Source organism: Tripterygium wilfordii, chromosome 9 (genome assembly GCF_013401445.1).
Source record: "Tripterygium wilfordii isolate XIE 37 chromosome 9, ASM1340144v1, whole genome shotgun sequence".
In the NCBI taxonomy this organism is placed as follows: domain Eukaryota; kingdom Viridiplantae; phylum Streptophyta; class Magnoliopsida; order Celastrales; family Celastraceae; genus Tripterygium; species Tripterygium wilfordii.
In genome coordinates this window covers 2,327,512-2,348,010 of record NC_052240.1, presented here as the reverse complement: position 1 = coordinate 2,348,010, position 20,499 = coordinate 2,327,512, and the positions used below count along the sequence as shown (strand labels likewise).

Here is a 20,499-nt window from a genome sequence, read left to right as displayed (position 1 = left end):
GGCGGCTCTTCTTCATCACCAACTAGTCTTTTGTCTTTTGGATTTGTCAAAGAAGACACTTACAAATTCAAATGGTTATTATTAAGTGCCCTACAAAATGCCAAAACAAGATTAGGATTCCGAATCAATTCTCACTGAAAGTATGAATAGAGTCGTGATCAAATGCCTTTGTTTTCATGTGGAAGTCCATATAATCATCACGGTACGATGTCAATACGGAGAAATCAATCGAGTGATAGACTAGTTGGTGAATTTATGTGGATTCAAATTGTATGGATTCGGGAGGTCTTGATTCTTGTTATTAAAGTCGTCATGTGAGAAACTTGTGGATATGGTTTTGTATTTTTATGGCCTTAATGAAGGCTATATTAGTCATTTGACCCACAATGTAGTTTTTATATAAGGACGGACAGTCTGGCCTAACAACATACACACAAAGCCTTTCAGTTCTACTGATTTGCTTCTTCTGTCTGCCCTGCTGATTCGTTGACCGTTTGTCCTGTCTCTTCCATCCTTATTGAATATTCATCGGAATCCCTTTCAAGGATTCACGGACTGAATACACAAACTCCCAATTCCCCAGAATCTTTCACAAATCTCGAAGATATGCCCCAATTCAAGACCATCAAGAAGAAAATGTGGATGTTCTCTCAGTAATCTCTCTCTTCTTCGTCCCCTGCTTGTCTTCTTTCGTTATGGAAGGTATGAACAAAACCAAAACAACCATAGTCAGCACTACAACCACAATCGTCTACAAAGCCGTCAAACAACAGAACTTCCCTCTCCAAAAGCTCTCTTTCTGGTTCGCCCCCACCACCCGCCCTCCCGGAATCCTCTCCTCCGCTTCCGGCCCGTAAATATTCACTTGATTATCTCAAATTTGCTTTTTTTTTTTACATGGCTGCCTACTCACAAAACCCGAATTCTAATCATGGGTCGGGCTATCTTAAGACGTTAGATCCGTTTTCTCGCGATTTGGGGGGGTTTAACGGGGTTTTACCAGGTGGGTCGTTGATGGGATCTCAGTCGTTGGTGTTGGATAACGAGAGAGGAGAGCTCGTGAAGGCCCCATCCACAGGGGGGAAGAAGGGAATGTCAGAAGCCAAGACTTTAGCGGCTTTGAAGAGTCATAGCGAAGCAGAGAGGAGGAGGAGGGAGAGGATCAATGCGCATCTCGCCACACTTCGTGGTCTTGTGCCGTGCAGCGAAAAGGTAATACATGTTTCTTTTGCTTTTTTTTGATTCAATGTAGTGTAATAGACGTATGCTTCTCTTAACTGCTGATCTAACTATGGCATGTTCAATTACGGGAAACTTCACATTAGGAAACAATATAAATGTTGTTTGGTTGCTACTTTTGTTATATGTAGAATCTTAAATTTACTTTCTTGGTGCTCTCCAACTGTATGAAGGCATGCCCTGTTTCATTGAAAAACATCTTGGTTCAAATTTGCCTTGACCTTTAGTGTACTACTTGAAAAAGAATCATTTAGCTTATTCCATTAAGTTTGAGTGGAACCCTCATGTGATTATTGATGCTTAAATCATTGTGTCCTTTTCAATATGGGCCTTTAATAAGATTATAACTTTCTCATACGATTTCCTTAGCTTTCTTTTCTGAAACCGGAGGAGTTTGCAGTTTGCAGGTCATATTCTACAATAAGTTTACTTTGCTTGTAACTTTCTTTTAGGGACTTTACTCTTAACTTCTCGTGCAAATAAAGCAGATTAAATAAGGGTCATGCATAAAACAGTTGTTAATTTTGGAATTGATTCTAAATTTAGGCGGTATTTTAATGTGCAGTTTTATTCAATGAAATTGTATTTATATGTTGAATTAGTTCTAGGTGACCTAGAAGATCTTCCACAATCCAACTTGGAAAAACACTTTACATATACACATAATTATCAATCATGAGATGCATTTAATTTGCTGGATGGTCATTTTACTATTGATTCATTGGATGAGCTTGATTTCTGCACATTGCTCTAAACCGTGTCAACTGTCCATGCTTTTGTACGTGTTAGTGATTTGGGTAGAATGGATTAGAAGTCTTACAAATAAGCAAAATGAAAAAGAAACAGAAAGTAAAAGAAGAAAGGTGGAGGCTGTCATTATGTGTGGTAATGAATGTAGTGTTACTTAGTGAAGCTAAGAAGAGACGGAAAAAATGCCTATTGAAATCCTAATCTCTTATTGTCCAAAGGCGGAAGCAGCCGTAATAAGAAAAGGGTTGAAAACTATAGGTTGGTCAACCTATTATTTGGTTGGATGGTGCTGTATTGTTTATGGCAGAAACCGACGGGTTGATTTGCATACATAAATTAATATATTCATGGAAGTTTTGGCTGAAGCTAGTTTGTGTGTCTGCATATTTATATAAGAGAGTGATTGTTGATGAATTTTTTAAATTGGTGGGGAAGGATGCCAGCTTTTGTGTTGTGGATCCCAGACTCATTTCAATTCTAAAAATATTAGCATATGACTTATTCTAATTATAAGTATTCTAATTATATGGTTCCTTATCTTGCTTTGAGACGCAATCAGAATCACATGTCTAGGGGAAGAAACATTTGTTTTTTAAGTGGAAGCTTAACAATATTTGGGCGGCTATAAAACTTATTTTTTCATGACCAATGTCAAAGTCTATTTTTAAGTCCTTGTCATCCAACAAGCTTGTAGATGTCAGCCAAATTCAAAGAATCGTTTTGCTAGACGGAACCTGTGAAACTGTGGTGTTTTTGGCATATGAAAATTCACTCTGTTTATGGTGTAGCTGACTTGCGAACTTTCTTTTTGTTGTTTGATAATGTTAGTCAACTTATCAAAGCCAAATCCAAACAATCTTCATTACAAATAGAAAACAATAACTGTATGAGGCATTTTTATCTCCCTAAGAATGGACCACTGTTACAGATGGCAATTTTGTTCGAAAGCATCTCGGTATAGCTTGCTCCCTTCCAATCAGCATATGATATTGACTTGGTCTTTAAAAATTGTTGCACCTTTCTCCGAGACTTACATTCTTGGTTGCTGTTATGATGATTTTTTTGATATTGTATTAGTACTAATTTATCTTATGGATGCACGTGTAGCTGATCCACATACTGTTTAGGGCAGCAGCTTTGATGATTTTGATCGGATTAGCATCCATGCCATATATTTAACAAAATGGAACGCAGCGTGTTTTCAAGATACAATGCGCCTCTCCCTCATGAAAAAGAAAAAGAAAAATTTGCTTGCATGCCATATATACATTCCATTTTCTACTCCTGTGGGATTAGATTATATTTTGTTTATTTACTGTGGTTTATAATTTTATATGTTATTTCTAGATGGATAAAGCCACTTTGCTTGCTGAAGTCATTACCCAAGTGAAAGAACTGAAGAAGAATGCGATAGATGCCACCAAAGGCCTTCTCATTCCTATGGATGACGATGAAGTGAATGTTGAACCATATAATGATGTACCGGGGGATGGAACCTCGTTTTTTAGGGCATCTCTCTGCTGTGATTATCGACCTGACCTACTATCTGATCTAAGACAAGCCCTTGATACCCTTCACCTGAAGATGGTGAAGTCCGAAGTTTCTACCTTAGAAGGACGGTTGAAGAATTCATTCGTTTTCACAACTAGCACAGAAAAGAACGTCGATGATGCTGAGATAAAACAAGTTGTGAGTTCGGTTCACCAAGCTTTGAATTCTGTTCTAGATAAATGCTCGTCGTCCCCTGAATACTCACCAAGAACAACTCTGCCAAACAAGAAGAGGAGGATCTCTTTCTTTGATTCCTCCAGCTCATCCTCATGAGAACTAAGTTACGTTACGATTTCAATGTCACGATAATGTGTTACAGTTTCAGTATCCCAGATCGCGACATTATTTCTTCGCATGCAGACATGTATATATATGGATGAGTTGGACCACCTGTAACACTTTAGTATTGGCGTACAGAACAGGGAATGAGGTATGCTACTGAATTGGAGTCTGAAAGAATATGAGTGTATACACAGATGCATGCACTGATATACAGAGTCATCTATGGTTTTTGTAGCTTTGTACAAGTATTTGATTTTGGTGAAAGTGTGTTGGTATAACTCAGAAACTGATGAGCAATGAGCAAGTTGATGTATTGAGTTTTGTTGATGCTATATATTATAAATCAGGATTTGTATTTTGTGCTATAAATAAATGAATTCTGTGTTATAAATAATAAATGAAAAGGTTGATTCAAGTAAAAAAAAAATCATTTTTTGGGTCTGTTTGCAGCTACAAAAACCGACTAATTTTATTTTTTTTGTAGTATAATTTTTATGTTAAACTAATTATTTTCTCTCAAAAAATATGAATTTTCCAAAATCTCTAAAACTAATTACATTTAATTAATTCTTTTTATACCTTTTATCCTTCAAACAAGGTCTAAATTCCAATACATCTTTCTCAATGGTGTTTCAAAAAAAAAATTCTAATACATCACAATGTTTAATATATTTTTAAAAATTATAATAAAAAAGAAACATCTGTTTTGTGAACTTATCCTCATCTTTGCCTAAAATGGGAAAATCAGAAAAATAAACAGAAAAAAGTTTGTTAAAAAATTAATGAAATATAATTCTTAATATTTAAATTCACAATAATCCGTAATTTCAAAAGTGCAAAATTGTAAATTCGTGAACCACGCAAGCGCAACTACCGGTGCACACTCAAGGAAACGTACCACGCTCATTCATGTACAGAGTAGGCTAAGTCTTTTGACTTTCAGAGGGATTTAGATGTCCGAGTACGACAAGGAATCTCCTTGAATTAACATTCTTTAAGTAGCCTCGGCTTCCAAGTTCTGTTTACCTCCGAAGTTAGAAACCAGAGGAAGCTATGTCTGCATCCGAGACCGGATCCATACTCCAATTCGCTCCGTTTCAGAGCGCCGTCGACGAGGGTTTCTGGCACCGACTGTCTTCTCTTAAGCTCAACAAACTTGGCATCGATGACTCTCCCATTTCCATCACCGGTAATCCTCTACGCTTGGCATTGGTGTTTTATGGAGTTTCTTCTTATCTCAGTTTAGTCCAGAAAATTTAACTAGACTATGGCATAGAATTTTGATCGTCGAGATTTTAACCTAATAGGCGTTGGAGTTTTCTTTCAACTGGATATTTGCATGTATCATAATCAAGGTCGCATGCGTTGAATTACAATTTCACGTCTTTCTTGGTTTTTTTTTTTTTTGTAATCTTAGTTCGTCGATGCTTGCATTCTTGTTAATGGAAAGAAATAGTGAGTTTATTGAGGAAAAAAAATGAACTGGAAGAGTGAATTTATTGTTCATGAAGTGCCTCCTAAAGAAAGCTATGATAATTGTATAAGGGTTCAATGGATTGCACTGATTATGAAGGGTTGAATACGAATAATAAAATTAAGAGGATGAACCCTATGTGCTGCAGGTTATTATGCCCCTTGCTCGCATACTCGAGTATCAAACCATTTGACTCTTTTGACCGAGTCTCTGCCACCTGATTCGGATGAGCAATTATCGGAGCCAACAGGGAGTCATGGTAATAGGAATAGATGTGCTGTCCCAGGCATACTCTACAATACAAATACGTTGGAGGACTTTGACTCTCTTGATAAACCAAGCTTATTGAAGGCTGAAGCCAAGAAGGTATCTTTCTTAATAAATCTTGAAATAGGTTCACTTCTTTCATTATGTATGTGCCTGGTGCTCGGTCTCTATTTTTTCCTTTTGGCTTACCTAGATCTTGGAGGACATAAACACGGGTAAGGCTGTGGAGGACAGTGCAGCTCTATCAAGGTTCATTGTTATATCATTTGCAGACCTTAAAAAATGGAGCTTTCATTACTGGTTTGCCTTCCCTGCTTTGGTTCTGGATCCAGCAGCAACCGTGGTGAATTTAATGCCAGCTTCACAATGGTTTTGTTCAGAGGAGGTACTCAAAATGTGATTCTCATTCATACTTTGGTAGCTAGGTATTTATATTATTGCTACTTTTTATGCTTTGAATTTTTTTGTGGGTGACTTGTAGGCAGAATCTGTATCGGCAGCGTGCAATGAATGGCGTAATGCAAGCTTAACGGCTGGTAAATTTCTTCTTCATCGTCTTCTTTTCTTTTTAATATGTAACGAATTGTTAATAACATGAGTCTGTCACAGATGTACCGTTCTTCCTGATCACTATATCTTCCGATTCGCATGCTACTCTTTGGCATCTGAGAGACTATGAAGCTTGCCAAGGTGATGGTCACAAGGTCCTTTTCTAACCTTTAAGTTCTTTCAGAAAAATGGCTGCTTTGTGGAAATGGAAAGTGAATTATAGGACAATATTCCGAGTTGAAAAACTACAATATTGTCGGACTCCAAGATTATTGGTCCATGTATTCTAAATGCAGTCTTGATGCTATTTGCAGTTGGTGTTTGGTTTCTATGACCCATGTCATCTGCCAAATAATCCTGGTTGGCCTCTTCGCAATTTCCTAGCACTGATTGGTTCAAGATGGAACCTCCAGACCATCAACTTTTTTTGCTACAGAGAGAATCGTGGTTTTGCAGACCTTGGGTTGTCCCTCGTAGGTGAAGCCTTGATCACAGTTCCTCAAGGTAGAGTTATTTTGATTATTTCCTCTTTATGTTGCTTTCGTAAGTTTTCGCGTTGTAGAATTTCTAACTTACTCACAATATATGAATCTAGGATGGAGAGATCTTCAATGCATACCTAATGCAGTGGGATGGGAGCTGAACAAAGGTAGGAAAGAACCAAGGTGTATTAGCCTCGCTAAATCCATGGATCCAACTAGGTATACGATCTTAATGGAGACTTTGCTTTTCCTTAATGGTATTGGTCCATTATGGTGTTAGGATTTTGAGATATCTTTTGCAGGTTGACTGTATCTGCAGCAGATTTAAACTTGAAGTTGATGAGATGGCGTGCTTTGCCATCGCTTAATTTAGATATCTTGTCCACAGTGAAGTGTCTTCTCTTGGGAGCTGGTACGCTAGGTTGCCAGGTTGCTCGCATGCTTATGGTGGGTATTTAATAGTTTATAACCATAACATCCAATTATAGGCGTTTATGCTCAAAGATTATGCATTTTTGCAGGCTTGGGGTGTACGAAAAATCACACTAGTTGACTACGGCAGGGTGGCCATGTCTAATCCATTAAGACAATCCCTTTATACGTTGGATGACTGTCTAAATGGAGGAGATTTTAAAGCCCTAGCAGCAGTTAAAAGCTTGAAGAGAATTTTTCCAGCTGTGGTAATTGATTTTACCCCTTAGGTATATGTACTTTTGTCTGACACTGAAGAATTTTCCCTTTTATGTGATCCTTTCATACTATTTTTTTAGGAAGCAGAAGGCATTGTAATGGCAATACCAATGCCAGGTCACCCAGTGTCTAGGCAAGAGGAGGATGGTGTGCTTGATGATTGTAGACGCCTCCATGATTTGATCAACTCTCATGATGTCATTTTCTTGTTGACTGATACGAGAGAAAGTCGGTGGCTCCCCACCCTTCTTTCTGCAAATGCTAACAAGGTTGAAACCCTTTGATTTTATATGGGCACCTCAAATGACGTGGTAATGATCGTTGTTAACTTGTTATTGTATGCTTAATTTCTTAGTCAGATGTCCTTTACTTGTTTGCAGATTACAATAAATGCCGCTCTCGGATTCGATAGCTTTTTGGTGATGCGCCATGGACCTGGTCCATTTGGCTCTGTCCATGACTCAAAAGCGGAAGCTGGAAGTGCTTTATCTGATGATATGGATAACCTTGCCATAACTGATAAAAGTGGAGGGCGGAGATTAGGCTGTTACTTTTGCAACGACGTGGTTGCGCCAATTGATGTAATTTTTTACGATCCCCTTCATGCTCCAATGTAGCTGTTTTGTACGTATTAAGTTGCAATGGTTACTTTTATCTGTTATGCAGTCAACTGCAAATCGCACTTTGGACCAGCAGTGCACTGTTACCCGTCCAGGCCTTGCTCCAATTGCTTCAGCTCTTGCAGTTGAACTATTAGTAGGAATCCTGCATCATCCTAAGGGGTAAGTCGTTTCAGGGCACATGGAGATCTATAGTTCTTTGAAGATTTCTGCATTGTAAAGTAATTTAGGTTACTGTAGACCTCAGGAGGTTTACTGTTAGTTTCTATTTGAATTTGACCTGCCTTACCAGTGCCTACTGCATATTTACAGGATATTTGCAGAAGCTGAGCTGGCAAATTCTAATTACGGGGGAAGCAGTGAGCAGCCTCTTGGCATTTTACCGCATCAAATTCGAGGATCGCTCTCTCAGTTTTCTCAGATGACACTTGTAGGTCACTCCTCAAACAGTTGCAGTGCTTGTTGCGGCACCGTAAGTTTCCCAACACAACGAAGATTTTGCTAATACTTTAATTTGGCTGCTTAATGTGACACGCTATGAATTCTTAGAACCCCAAAAATCTAGCATTTAGTGAATAGGTTTTTCTTTCTGGTATGGATGCTTGCAGTTGAATTGACATGAATTCTAATGGGGAGCATAACCTCTCCCCAACTTGCCATAACTGCCTCTTAAACGTAGATTTTCTTTATGCGAATTGCGTTGTTGAGAGCATGGCCTTATATAATGATGAATGGCGAAAAACGGGTGGATTCTGATGGATTAATGTAGCCAACCATAGGCGTAAACAGTTTGGAACATGGCTCGGCTGATTATCAATGAATGTCGTCTTATTGCTGCTTATCTCCCTATTAGTAGTTCCTATGATTGCAGCTGATTTTGATGAAATTACATGTACAGGTTGTATCAGAGTACCAGAAAAGGGGAATGGAATTCCTTCTCCAAGCAATTAACCATCCAACATACCTGGAGGATCTCACTGGACTGACTGAGTTGATGAAATCAACTGACTCCTTTAAACTGGACTGGGATAATGAGATGGATGATGATGATGATGACGATGATTGCGTGGAGATTTAGATTTGACCATTTAGTTCTTCTAAATTATGATTTTATAATCAATTTGCCGATTGTACAAAAAAGAATCCATTCACAAGAATGCAATGTCAGGTCATAATTTTTAAGCTCATCTCCATAACTTCGTTGGACAGCATTCCAAACTTCGGTGCGTATTGATTATGTTTTACAAATTAGAATTCACACAACTTCTGAATTGTATGAAGCAGGTGTGATCTTGGAATTTCAATCTATTTACACTCGCACATAAACGCACTACGATTAACAGGCAGGGAAAACGGTGTGTTAGCGAACGATACATGAAAAGATCTCTTGAAAAATAATAATTTAAAAGGAAACGTCAAGCACCAGTGGTCTAGTGGTAGAATAGTACCCTGCCACGGTACAGACCCGGGTTCGATTCCCGGCTGGCGCAATTTTTTTTTCAATTAAATTTTTTTTTTCAGATTTGGCCCAATCATTCAAATGCCCAGAAAGTAGAAACTAGGGTAAAAGACATCAGAGGTGATTTTCTCAACGAAAACTCTGGGCTTTTTATCCAGCCCATTACGAATCGATGAAGCAGATTCGCGGTTTGGTTGTTAATCAAGAGCCAAGAGGCCCCCAAGACCACGAAAGCCCGATAAAAACTTCCAAATACGGAAATGATACGGTATTTTAGCGGGTATTCTACTGTTCTCAGATTCTGTTACTTCCAAAATATCTCCCTAGGGTTTATAACTTTGAACCCTAATCCCTTCTTTTAAGCCTTGAATTCGTCACCAATTTCATCGCTGAAATTCATCGATTCTCTCCATCACAGCAGTCATGGAATTTTCCAAGAAACGCAAAACAGATGAGAACGGCAATACCTCTCCCTCCTCCCCACAGCCTACCGTAACCTCTCTCTCCTCCGAGGATGCCCGCAAAATCCTTCAATCTTTCACCCAGGAGCAACTTCTCGACATCCTCCAGGTTGCTGCCGTGAGCCACCCCGATATACTGGACGCGGTGCGGGCCGTCGCTGATAGAGATGTCTCCCTCCGCAAGCTTTTCATCAGGGGACTCGCATCTGAGACCACCACTGACTCCCTCCGTTCAATTTTCTCCTCATTCGGCCCTCTCGAGGAGGCCATTGTGATCCTCGACAAGTCTACCGGCAAGTCTAAAGGTTATGGTTTTGTTACGTTCAGTCATGTAGATGGAGCTGTTCTCGCGCTTAAAGAACCGAGCAAGAAAATTGATGGGCGGGTTACTGTTACTCAACTAGCCTCTGCAGGAATTTCCGCGAATTCCAATTCGGTTGACGTGTCTTTGAGGAAGATTTATGTGGGCAGCGTGCCTTACGATATGCCTGGTGAGAAATTGTTGCAATATTTTTCCGTGTATGGGGAGATTGAGGAAGGGCCGCTAGGGTTTGATAAAGTTACCGGAAAGTCTAGGGGATTTGCCTTCTTTGTGTACAAGACGGAGGAGGGTGCTAGGGCCTCACTAGTGGAACAAATTAAAAATATAGATGGACACCAAATTGTATGTAAATTTGCTGTGGATAATAAGAAGGTGAAGCCACAAGGCCAAGCCACACCTGGAGTTGCAGGAAATGGTACTGCCCGACCACAACAACAGACTTCAGTGCCTGGTTCTATGCCTGGCTCTCAGTATGGTGCACCTGGTGGTTTGTATCAGGGCCCACACGGCTTTCCCAGTGGTAGTTATGGGTCTCCAATGCCACCGGTTGGCGGTGGTACTGGATTTCCGTCCAGTGGTGGGTTTGCTACGGGCTTGGGAGGTCCATATGGGGGTTCGCATTATGGGGGGCCTGCAGGTTCGACCGAGTTTGGCGGATTGGGCAGTGCAGGGTCTTCAATTTATCGGATGCCGCCACCAGGTTCTGTAGGAGTGGCCTCTGGGGGTTATCCTGAAGCTGGGCAATATGGAATGCCAGCTTCTTCGGTGCCTACTCAGCATCACCAGCCATCATCTTTATCAAGAGTTCCACCTGGAGGGATGTACCAGGGGGCACCGCATTACTATTGAGGTAACTTTTCGCATCTGCTGCTACATTTTTTTCCTGGTGGCGTTTAAGTTTTTATGTGCTTCATCTATTAATAGTTTACTTCTTTATTTCATTTGTTTATTATAAGATGATTATATGAGGAAAGTTATGTTTCTTCGCTTTTTGATTTGAGAATGTATGTATTCATTTTATGTAAAAAAATCAATGTTGAGATTTAGTTAATTATTGAAATCATTGTTCTTTAAGGCATGGGTTGTCTTGCTATTAATTATAAATGAGAGTACCTCTTTGAGGTTCCTTTTCCCTCATATTTAGTGGATTATAGAATTGATTTCCTCATGGGTGTTACTGTTCGAGGAGCCCTCCTTGAATTCATGATTTTCCCCACATTAGAACAATCCTTCATCTTTCCATGCACGGAAGTGCTCGATTGCTTTTCTAATGTTAGTAAAGTTAAGCATTGTAAGTCCATGTAAAGGCATGAGAGGTCTTGGCATTAACAGAACTCGTACTCTAATGAAAGTTTATCTCTGAGGGTTTCTCTTCTCTTATTCTTCTATAATTATTTTTTTATTCCTTTTTGTGCTTCAAGGAGGCCATTGTGAATTCAAAAAGTTTATTTCTAGGAAGAACGATATCTAGCCTTTTCACTCATCCATCCCGAATTTGTTGGAGTCAAACTCTTGTTGTTCCTTCGTTCAAGGGAAAACAACATTCAGTGTTAAGTTGGTAGTATTTTTGTTTGCATGCCTTCTATTTGCTAATCAGTTTCGTTGTTACTCCTGCTTTCCCGTTTGAATAGCATCTACAGTTTATATTGTTGACATTGAACACTGCTTTGTGTTGTGAATGGGTGTTTGTTCAGGTGTATGAGAGCTTCTTGGACAAGAGTACTTTAATGGTTGTGGTGATTTCGTGAATGCTGACACTGAAAACTTTGGTTTAATTATTTGGCTGCTGTGCTTTTGTTGCTGCTTCGCTTCATCTGCTTCCTTTAGTTATGGGTGAATGACAATGGTTATTAGTTGATATTGACAGAGATAGCTTATTTCATATCTATAAGGATGTAGACTTTCATGGTCCGCCATAATTTTTTGTTTGTTTGTCAAACCAATGCCATTGTGTTATCTACATATTTTGTGCAGATGAGCTTAAGTTTAATGTGCACATCTATTATTCATTTATTAGATAGCTCCGTCGCTATGGTCTTTGATATATTTGAAGTGAATTTAGCTTTTTGCTAGCTTGTACAAATGTTGCTATGCAGTTATTTGAAATGCATGTATGACAGATTAAAACGTGGTTTTTGGCCGTATCCTTTTTGTTTTGACATGAGTTTTGATACTTAAAATATGGGGTTCCCCTTTGCATTCTTCTACAACCACTAAAAAGGGAAATGCATTAAATACCGTTATAAGTTTCTTTTTCATCAATAAATTACTCGTGGAAAGTTTTACTGTTCATTGATGCTGCTTACAAATATGCTCAGCACCAGAATTTAATCTCGTCTCCTGGTCTTTCTTAAACGTTCTCTCCTAGATATTAGACAATTAGGTTTTCTTTCTCTTTTCTGTTTTCCTTCTTATTGCTCATTTCTGCTCTTTTGTGTGCTTCCTATATGCTTGGGACGTGAAACCATGCCCTTCTGCCATCATGCTTCACTTTTATTTGTAAAAGATGGGTTATTTGAAATTGTTGATTTCTAAAAGGTGGTATTGTTGATCATTAGTCTAAAAGTTAGTGAAAGCTTTAAAACTTAGCTTGATGGGCAATGGCATTGTAGTCAAGTCCTGCGTAATCAGGATCTGTGGTTGGTGAACGCAAATACTTCGAACTTTGTTACTTTGAACTTTGTTACTCAAATTCTGTGTGTGTGCATTCTCTCCATATTTTAACAGATAGTGTGCGTTATTGCTGATTCTAACCATGTATGTAAACTTCTGAGACTTAACTGTTTATTTGTATTTTTCCGTTTGTCTTCTCATTCAAACCGTCCGAGGACCTCACCCCAGTTCACATGGCCTTCAAAGTTGGAATGTCAAATCTACAACTTACGGACAGAAGCAATGAACAAAGTTTTGCTGAAGAGTTCAGGTTGTGACCTTTGTGAACATCATAGATTCAGAGGGGCGCTCTCATCTATTTTTTGTTAAAAAAGATAATTATGTAGAAATATGTTGTGTGGATAATAAGTAAACCACAGCTTTGTCTTGGTCAATTTTGCCCCTAGAAGAATGAATTAGAAATTGGGGACATTATTTTATGGGTAAAGAGTCCTTTGGGATGTCAGAGAGACGTCTTGCCTGTTGTGTTTCAAGTCTTTTTTTTTTTTTGGCAAAAGGGGTAGGGGATTCGAATCCTTATCATTAGAGTGATACACGTCATCTTTACCACTCAAACTAGTGGTTTGGGTGTGGAGGTATCAATTCTTGTGTGCAATGGTAACTGGGCTTTGAATGGTTTTAGTAATCTTCGATTGCTTAAGACTTTAGTACTTATAAATAGGCCGGAGACGTTGGGCCTTTTTTGTGGGATTGTTGAGAACTTGGGTAACACCAAATCGAGTCTCTCAACCTTGCTTAACAACCATGTTTTGAAACTAATAGAAACATAATGTGTTTGTCACTTTTGTTCGCATCCTGTGAACATGTACTTAGGTGGCTAACTAGAGTCGGTGCTTATTAGCTTGTTAGCGGTTTGCAAGTCAGTTTATTAATTGATGTGAAAATGAAGAGCTTTTTCAAAATTGTTCTCTTCTCTCGCCACCATACTCATCTTCTTGCTAGGTCAACAAAATTGCTAAACCCCCTACATGAACGAGCATTTAATGTTTTTGTCTAATTTCAAATAGAATTTGGTCTTTTAACATGATTTTTATTATGAAACTTGGGGATTATTGTTTGTTATGAAACAAGTTCATGAGTCAAGTTTTACTGACATAAATGTGTCTCAACATTGGTCTTAGCAGGAGCCATTAATTTTTATTTTTTTAAGGAAAAGTATGTACGGGGCAGGGCTTTCCATAGTTTGGGCCAAGACTCCTTAAATGGAGAAAATATTCAGTGGGAAGCAAACACCACGTCATCACCTGACGTGGTGTGCATGTCCCATTCATTGGTTGACACCTAGCCACTAAAGACCCCACACAAAATTTCAAGTTCCCGCTTAGAGTTTAGGTTTTTTGACATTTTATATGAATATATTTCAGTTCCTAATTTTGTTTTTATCCAAAAAGCCAGAGAGAAAAAAAAAACCACGATCTAAACCCATTTCGGTCTCCTTCTTCATACAGCACTTGATCGGAATAATTCAACCCATTGTCGACAGCTTTGTCAATGGCGTGACATTTATCTCTACGAAGGGTTCCCAGTTCCAGATTGTTGGTCTCCTTCTTAGGTACAACTCCATCATCTTCTCCATTCCATATCGTTGGTGTCCTTTCTCTTCAGCAATACTTGTTTAAAGACTGCACATTATAACATTTTCTAAATACTTGCTTAACCCAAATCTGGGTTTGATTCTAATCTTCTTGATTAAATATGCTGAAAATCGAGTCTCTCTGTTGAAAAATAATTTTTGTGTTTCTTTGTTTTTCAATGTAGACTTCTATGCCATGGCTGACAAAACCCCATTAGTTGTTAACAATGAGGATGATGAAAATTTTTTCAAGATTGGAATGACATTTAGTTATGAGGATGAAGCTTATAAAACATATAATATGTATGCAATTCAGAAAGGGTTTGGAGTTCGAAGGGGGCAAAAGTCATATAATCGGAAGAATGAATTACGTCGGTGTATTTTTCTTTGTTCTTGTGAGGGGTTTTCACCATATGTCCCACCACATAAGCAAAGAAAAATTGAGAGAATAGATACTAAGTGTGGTTGTAAAGCTCGTGTTAGGTTTGGCATTGAAGGTGATGTTTGGAAAGTGATTGATCTAGTAGCTGAGCATAACCATGAGTTAATTAAGGAAGATCAAAGGCATTTGATTAAGTCTGGGAAAAAAATGACTGAAACTAGTTCAAGTGTTCTACAATCAATGGCAAATGCTGGAATTAGAGCAACTAAGGCGTATTCTTACGTAACAAATGAAGCTGGGGGTGCAAAGAATGTTGGGTTCACATTGAGGGATTGTCAAAATTTTTTACAATCTCAAAGAATGAAGATGATAGGTGCCGGGGATGCTCAAAGTCTTATGAATCATTTCAAGTTAATGCAAACTAACGATTCTACGTTTTTTTATGCTACCCAAATTGATTATCAAAGTCGATTGAGTAATTTTTTTTGGAGGGATGGATTGTCTAAGATTGATTATGATTGCTTTGGTGATGTGGTTATTTTTGATGCAACGTATCGCACTAACAAGTATAATATGATTTGTGCTCATTTTGTTGGGGTAAATCATCATTGGAAAAATGTGTTTTTTGGATGTGCATTTTTATTAGATGAGACCACGTCTTCATTTATTTGGTTGTTTGAATCTTTTTTGGAATCTATGGGAAACAAGGCTCCTAAGACTATATTCACTGATCAAGATCAAGCTATGTCAAATGCTATTGAAAAAGTGTTTCCCAATACTCGTCATCGTTTGTGTGAGTGGCATATTGCAAAGAATGCTGCTACAAATATTCCTCAGCTATATGGACAACCTGAATTTAAGAACAAGTTTTTCACTAAGTTATTACATGGTTGTGAAAATGAAGAAGAGTTTCAAAGTACTTGGGATAAAATGGTTCAATGTTGGGATGTAGGTAGTAATAAATGGCTTAAAAGGTTGTATGAACTTCGAGTTAAGTGGTGTCCTGCCTTTAGTTTTGACACTTTTTCTGCAGGCATTCGCTCAATTCAAAGAAGTGAGAGCACAAATAATGTTTTTCACCATATGGCTTGTAAGTCAATGACATTAACTGAATTTGTCAAGCATTATGAAGAAAATGCGAGGAAATAGCGTGAGGCTGAAATTGAAGATGACTATAGTTGTGCTCGGGGGAAACCAAAGTTGTATGTTCGCAATAATGGGATTTTGAAACATGCGTCTACCATTTACACACATGTAATTTTCAAAAAATTTCAAGATGAGTTTTTGCAAGGTATTTCAGAGGTGATCATGGATAAATCTCTTGTAGAGCCAATGCATGTCTATACTTTGAAAAATGAAGGTGGCAAAAGAATACATGTGGTTCATTTTAATCCTGCAGATTTGAGCATTACATGTAGTTGTCTAATGTTTGAGTCTAAAGGTTGGTTATGTCGGCATGCTTTAAGGGTTTTGAATGTTGAATATGGTGTTAAATATATTCCTCCACAATATATTCTAAAGAGATGGACAAAGTCTGTCAAAGAAGGAATTGTGAAAGAGTTTGATTTTGGAATGTCGGAAGGTGATTTGGCATCATCAAAGACCATTCGGTTCAACAATCTAATGAGAAAGGCATTTTCAGTTATGAGCATTAGTGCAGCTCATATTGATACTACTAAGATAGCAAATGAGAATTTGGATGTTATCATTGATAGATTGAAATCACATAGAGAAAGTAATGCTTTGGATAATGGGGACCTACGTATTGGGAATTCATCTTTAGATCAGGGTAGGCCATCATTACTTGATCCGCCAAAAGTGAGAGCGAAAGGCGTTGGATATGGAAGGCAGAAGGGTCCATTAGAGAAGCGGAGAAAAAGGGCTACAAAAAATGCACCTTCAACTTCACAGCCAGGTATGTAGAGTTATAAGGTTATTGTTTTGATTGTTTATAAATTCTATAAGATATATTAAGTGATGCAATCTCTTGTAAATGTTGCAGGTTACACACCTTCCACTTCACAGTCAGGTATGTAGTCTTGCTTGTTTATAAATTCTATAAGGGTTATTAATTGATACATAATCTTGTAGATGTTGCAGGTTATGCACCTTCCACTTCACAGCCAGGTTTTACACCCTTTGACAATGATTATGGACAAAATATGACATTCACAAGTCTATTGAGCCAGGCTTCCAGCTACAATTATCCCGAATTTGGTGTAGGATCGATGGGAATTGATATGGAGCGTTGATATGGAGCTTTGTGTATTGTTTATATGGAATGTAGAGATTTCTGATATGTTTATATTATCTGTGTAGTTCACAATGAAATGAATGACACATTTTGTTGATCTATTTTGTACGATGTTGAACATTAATAGCATCAGGGAAATGATTATTTTGGTTGAGTTGCTATTTATTTGCTCTGTTTTTACATCATAGAATGAAGTTGATATTTTTGCTTAGGTTCCTCAGTCAGTAACTTCACCAAAATAGAGTTCTGGGAAACCAAAAATTACAAGGACTTGAGTGAATGACTATAGTCTTGGCACAATTGTCTAGCAATTCAGAGATGGATGAAGCAGCTGACTTGATCATATACACCTAATATGATCAAATATTGTTCTCATTGATTAAAGTAAATGTACAAGGGAAACCAAAAATTAAAAGGACTCAACCAACAGTAGGAACAAATCTCCAAATATTGCTCTCAATGATTCAAGTAAATGTGCCAAAAATTACAAGGACCCAACCAACAACAAGGACAAATCTCCAAATATCAAAAATTACAAGTACTATATGTGCTACCCAGAACCTATGTGCTTCTGTGAAATTAAATATTACAAGGACTCTATGTGTTGTGCTACTGCAATGCCCAACAGACGCTTCAGTCAATGAATTCATGCTTATACAAGGATTTGGGGTCCAAAACCTGCAATTGTAGAACCTAAAATAATCAAAACCTAAAAATTAGGATCGACAAAAAAAATACTCATGCTCACTTCGAAAAATGTATATATAACAAAGAAATTCAAAAAAATAACAAACATGATACTCAAATCGAAAAATCACCTCGACACCTTCGACGGAGGAGGAGTCGATATCAACGTCGAGTTGAGGAAGATGATAGCGATGGCGAAGATGTCAAGATCCAAATATGCTGCTAGAAAGATAAATCTCTTGAATCCATGTAGATCGATCCTAGTCGGAGCAGAAAACCGGTGGCAGAATCGATCTTGGTCTGGATCTGGTTTAGGAGGAAGAGGTGAAATCCTTGACAGCTACTTTTGACGAGAGACTATCATGGGAAATTAAAAATTTGAACTTTCTCTGGGAAACTAAAATTTTGTGAGCCATTTAAAACCTAGACTAAAATTTGGCTGATTGGGATTTTAGTGGCCAGGTGTCAACCAATGAATGGGACATGCACACCACGTCAGATGATGACGTGGTGTTTGCTTCCCACTGAATATTTTCTCCCTTAAATGGGTGGACGGAGGCTCTGCGTTGAGTATAGATAGGAGGAAACCTGAACCTTTCTAGTTTTAGCCTTCTAGGTTGTTCCAAATGTGTAAATGCTGTGAATCTTTTACCCGAGGAAATTATTGATCAGGCGGCCAAGCTACGTTGAAACCCAATAATCAACATCAGACAACTGAAATATTACTTCAAATATTTCAAATCTATTTACAATACCAAAACAACTGATAATGACTTTTATAATTATACCGATGCAATTTGGACAGCAACAACCCGTCGCGAAGCGCGGGTTGCTTGCTTGTTTACATTAACAGATGTGATACCCATGGAAATTATTGATCAAGTGGCCAAGCTACAAAGACTTCATGATTAATCTAAACCAACCAATAAAATGGATTAGTAAGATATCTATAGGACTGAGTCTGAGAGTCGGCATCATCAATGACCTTAGTCATGCTTCAAGCAACAAGTCTAGTTCTAAGAAGTTTCCTTCACCAACAGTTTATTGATAATATAACGGAGCTAATTAATCAGTGCCTCAATCACTGGACAATTGCATTTGTAACCGTTCGTAGACTCCAAGAAGACTTGAAGCTGGCTGGAAACATCTTACAGTCAAGATGAGACTAAATTCATAAGGTGAGCAGAATTTTGAGCTTGGAGTTTCATGTGTGAAATGCCAGAATGCAGTCATCGGTGTCAACTTCAGCTTGACAATGGTGGCCGGGAACTCTGTCTTTTGTACACCATGTTGCAGAGTGCAGTCATCAGTGTCAACTTCAGCTTGACAATGGTGGCCTGGAACTCTGTCTTTTCTACACCATGTTGCACACTACATTGCGAAATTCCCGGAACAATTTCTCCGTGGGCTTGCGAAGAGTTCCTCCTATCCAGCTGTCTCAAGTAGTAATCAAAATTTAAGAGAATTAGCTTCTACAGGTTCCTACATTAAGCTTATTGTGTATTATTTTTGGCTGAGAAAATGTCAGTATTGCTGCTGCTGTTGTATAAGTGATTGCTTGTGCCCCATCTTTAACTAATTGAAAATCCTCTCTTTTATGCTACTACACATGATGCATATACAGCAATAAGAGTGAAAGTATGCTTCAACAAATATGAACTGAACGACGCATGGCATAATAGAAGAGCGAACCTTATGACTTTAACCCTGCATTGCAGGGGAATGTAAGTCTCAATGTCGCTTTCCATAAGATTGAGCTCAAAAATTGTGAGTAAAAAAAAAATTTCAAGACTTTTAGATTGCCATCATTTAAACAGTTTTGGATACGATTTCTAAAACTTCACAAGAGTTTGGGCTCGATAATTTTCTTAACAAACAGGCCCTCGCATGTTATTGAGCAAACTCAAACATGGTAGAGCTTGGTACTATCGATTTTATGTTGGTCAAGGAACTACGTCAGAAAGCTTGTTAAGATGATGATAGTGGAAAAAGAAAAACAACAGCTACCGTAGTCTATCTTTTTTGCTTAAAGAGTCCAAATTTCTCTAAGCAGACATATTCCCTAAGGAACAGCAACAGAAAAAGACCTTTTACGCTGGTCAATATGTTAGCTTCAAAATACGGGCCTAGAGAGTTCTGATGTTCGAGTAGAAGAAAGGAAAATGAAACAACTAGCACAATGGACAATATGTGCTGCTATCTTTATCAGCAAGGAAAAATTGGGCAAATGCTATAAATACTTTTGGTTTAACAATACCAGATGTGACCGCGGAGCGCCGGAAGAAAGAGATCATTGTGACTCCAATGCAAATTAATGATCAAGTGGAAAGACTTGAAAGCAAATCTAATTCAGTGAATAAAAATGGTGGAAAGAAAGATACCAGATATCTTTAGAGGATTGAGTCTGAGAGTCAGCATCAGCCCCACATGGAAGACCGCAACCCCCATGGACTAATTGAGACCTAGGCCGAGACTCAATGCGGGAAGATAATGCAGGGTGACATGTGCACACGTTGGGCTAACTCATCTCGTAAATTGCGATAATGAAAACAACCATAGAACTTGAACTCATTACCTCTTGCTTGCACTTAGTGTTACTGAGGTCATGTTCACCATCTCAGCCAACGACCCGTTGTTCAACCCCTTGAACACGCTCAAGCAAGAAGGCTAGTTCCAAGAAGTTGCATTGATAGATAGCTTTTCAATAATGGAGCTAATCAGTGCCACAGTCTTAGTAATTTGGAAGTTTAGTAGACTCCACAAAGACCTAAAGCTGGAAAGCTC

General features: G+C 38.3%; 4 protein-coding genes and 1 non-coding gene across 7 annotated transcripts; all 5 read left to right on the top strand.

Annotated features, from left to right (window-relative positions):
- The first annotated feature begins 426 nt into the window (after window positions 1-426).
- On the top strand, window positions 427-4,177 carry LOC120006558 (transcription factor bHLH30-like). Its single transcript, XM_038856620.1, has 2 exons — window positions 427-1,212; window positions 3,337-4,177. The coding sequence occupies exons 1-2, from the start codon at window positions 898-900 to the stop codon at window positions 3,811-3,813; spliced, it is 792 nt and encodes a 263-aa protein (XP_038712548.1). The 5' UTR covers window positions 427-897; the 3' UTR covers window positions 3,814-4,177.
- A 549-nt stretch (window positions 4,178-4,726) lies between these two features.
- Window positions 4,727-9,091, top strand: LOC120004934 (ubiquitin-like modifier-activating enzyme atg7). Its single transcript, XM_038854295.1, has 14 exons — window positions 4,727-5,011; window positions 5,445-5,662; window positions 5,757-5,948; window positions 6,045-6,099; window positions 6,173-6,267; window positions 6,427-6,616; window positions 6,708-6,813; window positions 6,897-7,041; window positions 7,116-7,274; window positions 7,365-7,553; window positions 7,665-7,865; window positions 7,951-8,066; window positions 8,217-8,376; window positions 8,803-9,091. The coding sequence occupies exons 1-14, from the start codon at window positions 4,876-4,878 to the stop codon at window positions 8,980-8,982; spliced, it is 2,142 nt and encodes a 713-aa protein (XP_038710223.1). The 5' UTR covers window positions 4,727-4,875; the 3' UTR covers window positions 8,983-9,091.
- A 232-nt stretch (window positions 9,092-9,323) lies between these two features.
- TRNAG-GCC lies at window positions 9,324-9,394 on the top strand. Its single transcript has one exon. It is a non-coding gene; the product is annotated as a tRNA-Gly (tRNA).
- A 243-nt stretch (window positions 9,395-9,637) lies between these two features.
- LOC120005742 (UBP1-associated protein 2C-like) lies at window positions 9,638-13,287 on the top strand. Of its 3 annotated transcripts, none has more exons than XM_038855545.1 (2): window positions 9,638-10,996; window positions 12,988-13,287. In XM_038855545.1, exon 1 carries the CDS (start codon window positions 9,787-9,789, stop codon window positions 10,993-10,995), a length of 1,209 nt encoding a protein of 402 aa, XP_038711473.1. In that variant the 5' UTR covers window positions 9,638-9,786; the 3' UTR covers window position 10,996; window positions 12,988-13,287. The 3 variants fall into 3 exon arrangements, with proteins under 3 accessions (XP_038711473.1, XP_038711472.1, XP_038711470.1); XM_038855544.1 differs by having other exon boundaries at window positions 12,975-13,287; XM_038855542.1 differs by lacking the exon at window positions 12,988-13,287 and adding an exon at window positions 11,841-12,203 and having other exon boundaries at window positions 9,641-10,996.
- Window positions 13,288-14,588: 1,301 nt separating this feature from the next.
- LOC120005897 (protein FAR1-RELATED SEQUENCE 5-like) lies at window positions 14,589-15,923 on the top strand. Its single transcript, XM_038855786.1, has one exon. It carries the CDS (start codon window positions 14,589-14,591, stop codon window positions 15,921-15,923), a length of 1,335 nt encoding a protein of 444 aa, XP_038711714.1.
- Window positions 15,924-20,499: the final 4,576 nt, after the last annotated feature.

Excerpts from the sequence above, each read along its gene's own strand:
- LOC120006558 (XM_038856620.1), top strand. The coding sequence starts at position 898 with ATGGCTGCCTACTCACAAAACCCGAATTCTAATCATGGGTCGGGCTAT. Across the intron at positions 1,213-3,336 it reads TTGTGCCGTGCAGCGAAAAG|ATGGATAAAGCCACTTTGCT; the intron begins GTAATACATGTT and ends TGTTATTTCTAG.
- LOC120004934 (XM_038854295.1), top strand. The coding sequence starts at position 4,876 with ATGTCTGCATCCGAGACCGGATCCATACTCCAATTCGCTCCGTTTCAG. Across the intron at positions 6,268-6,426 it reads GCCAAGGTGATGGTCACAAG|TTGGTGTTTGGTTTCTATGA; the intron begins GTCCTTTTCTAA and ends TGCTATTTGCAG. Across the intron at positions 7,554-7,664 it reads TTTCTGCAAATGCTAACAAG|ATTACAATAAATGCCGCTCT; the intron begins GTTGAAACCCTT and ends ACTTGTTTGCAG.
- LOC120005742 (XM_038855545.1), top strand. The coding sequence starts at position 9,787 with ATGGAATTTTCCAAGAAACGCAAAACAGATGAGAACGGCAATACCTCT.
- LOC120005897 (XM_038855786.1), top strand. The coding sequence starts at position 14,589 with ATGGCTGACAAAACCCCATTAGTTGTTAACAATGAGGATGATGAAAAT.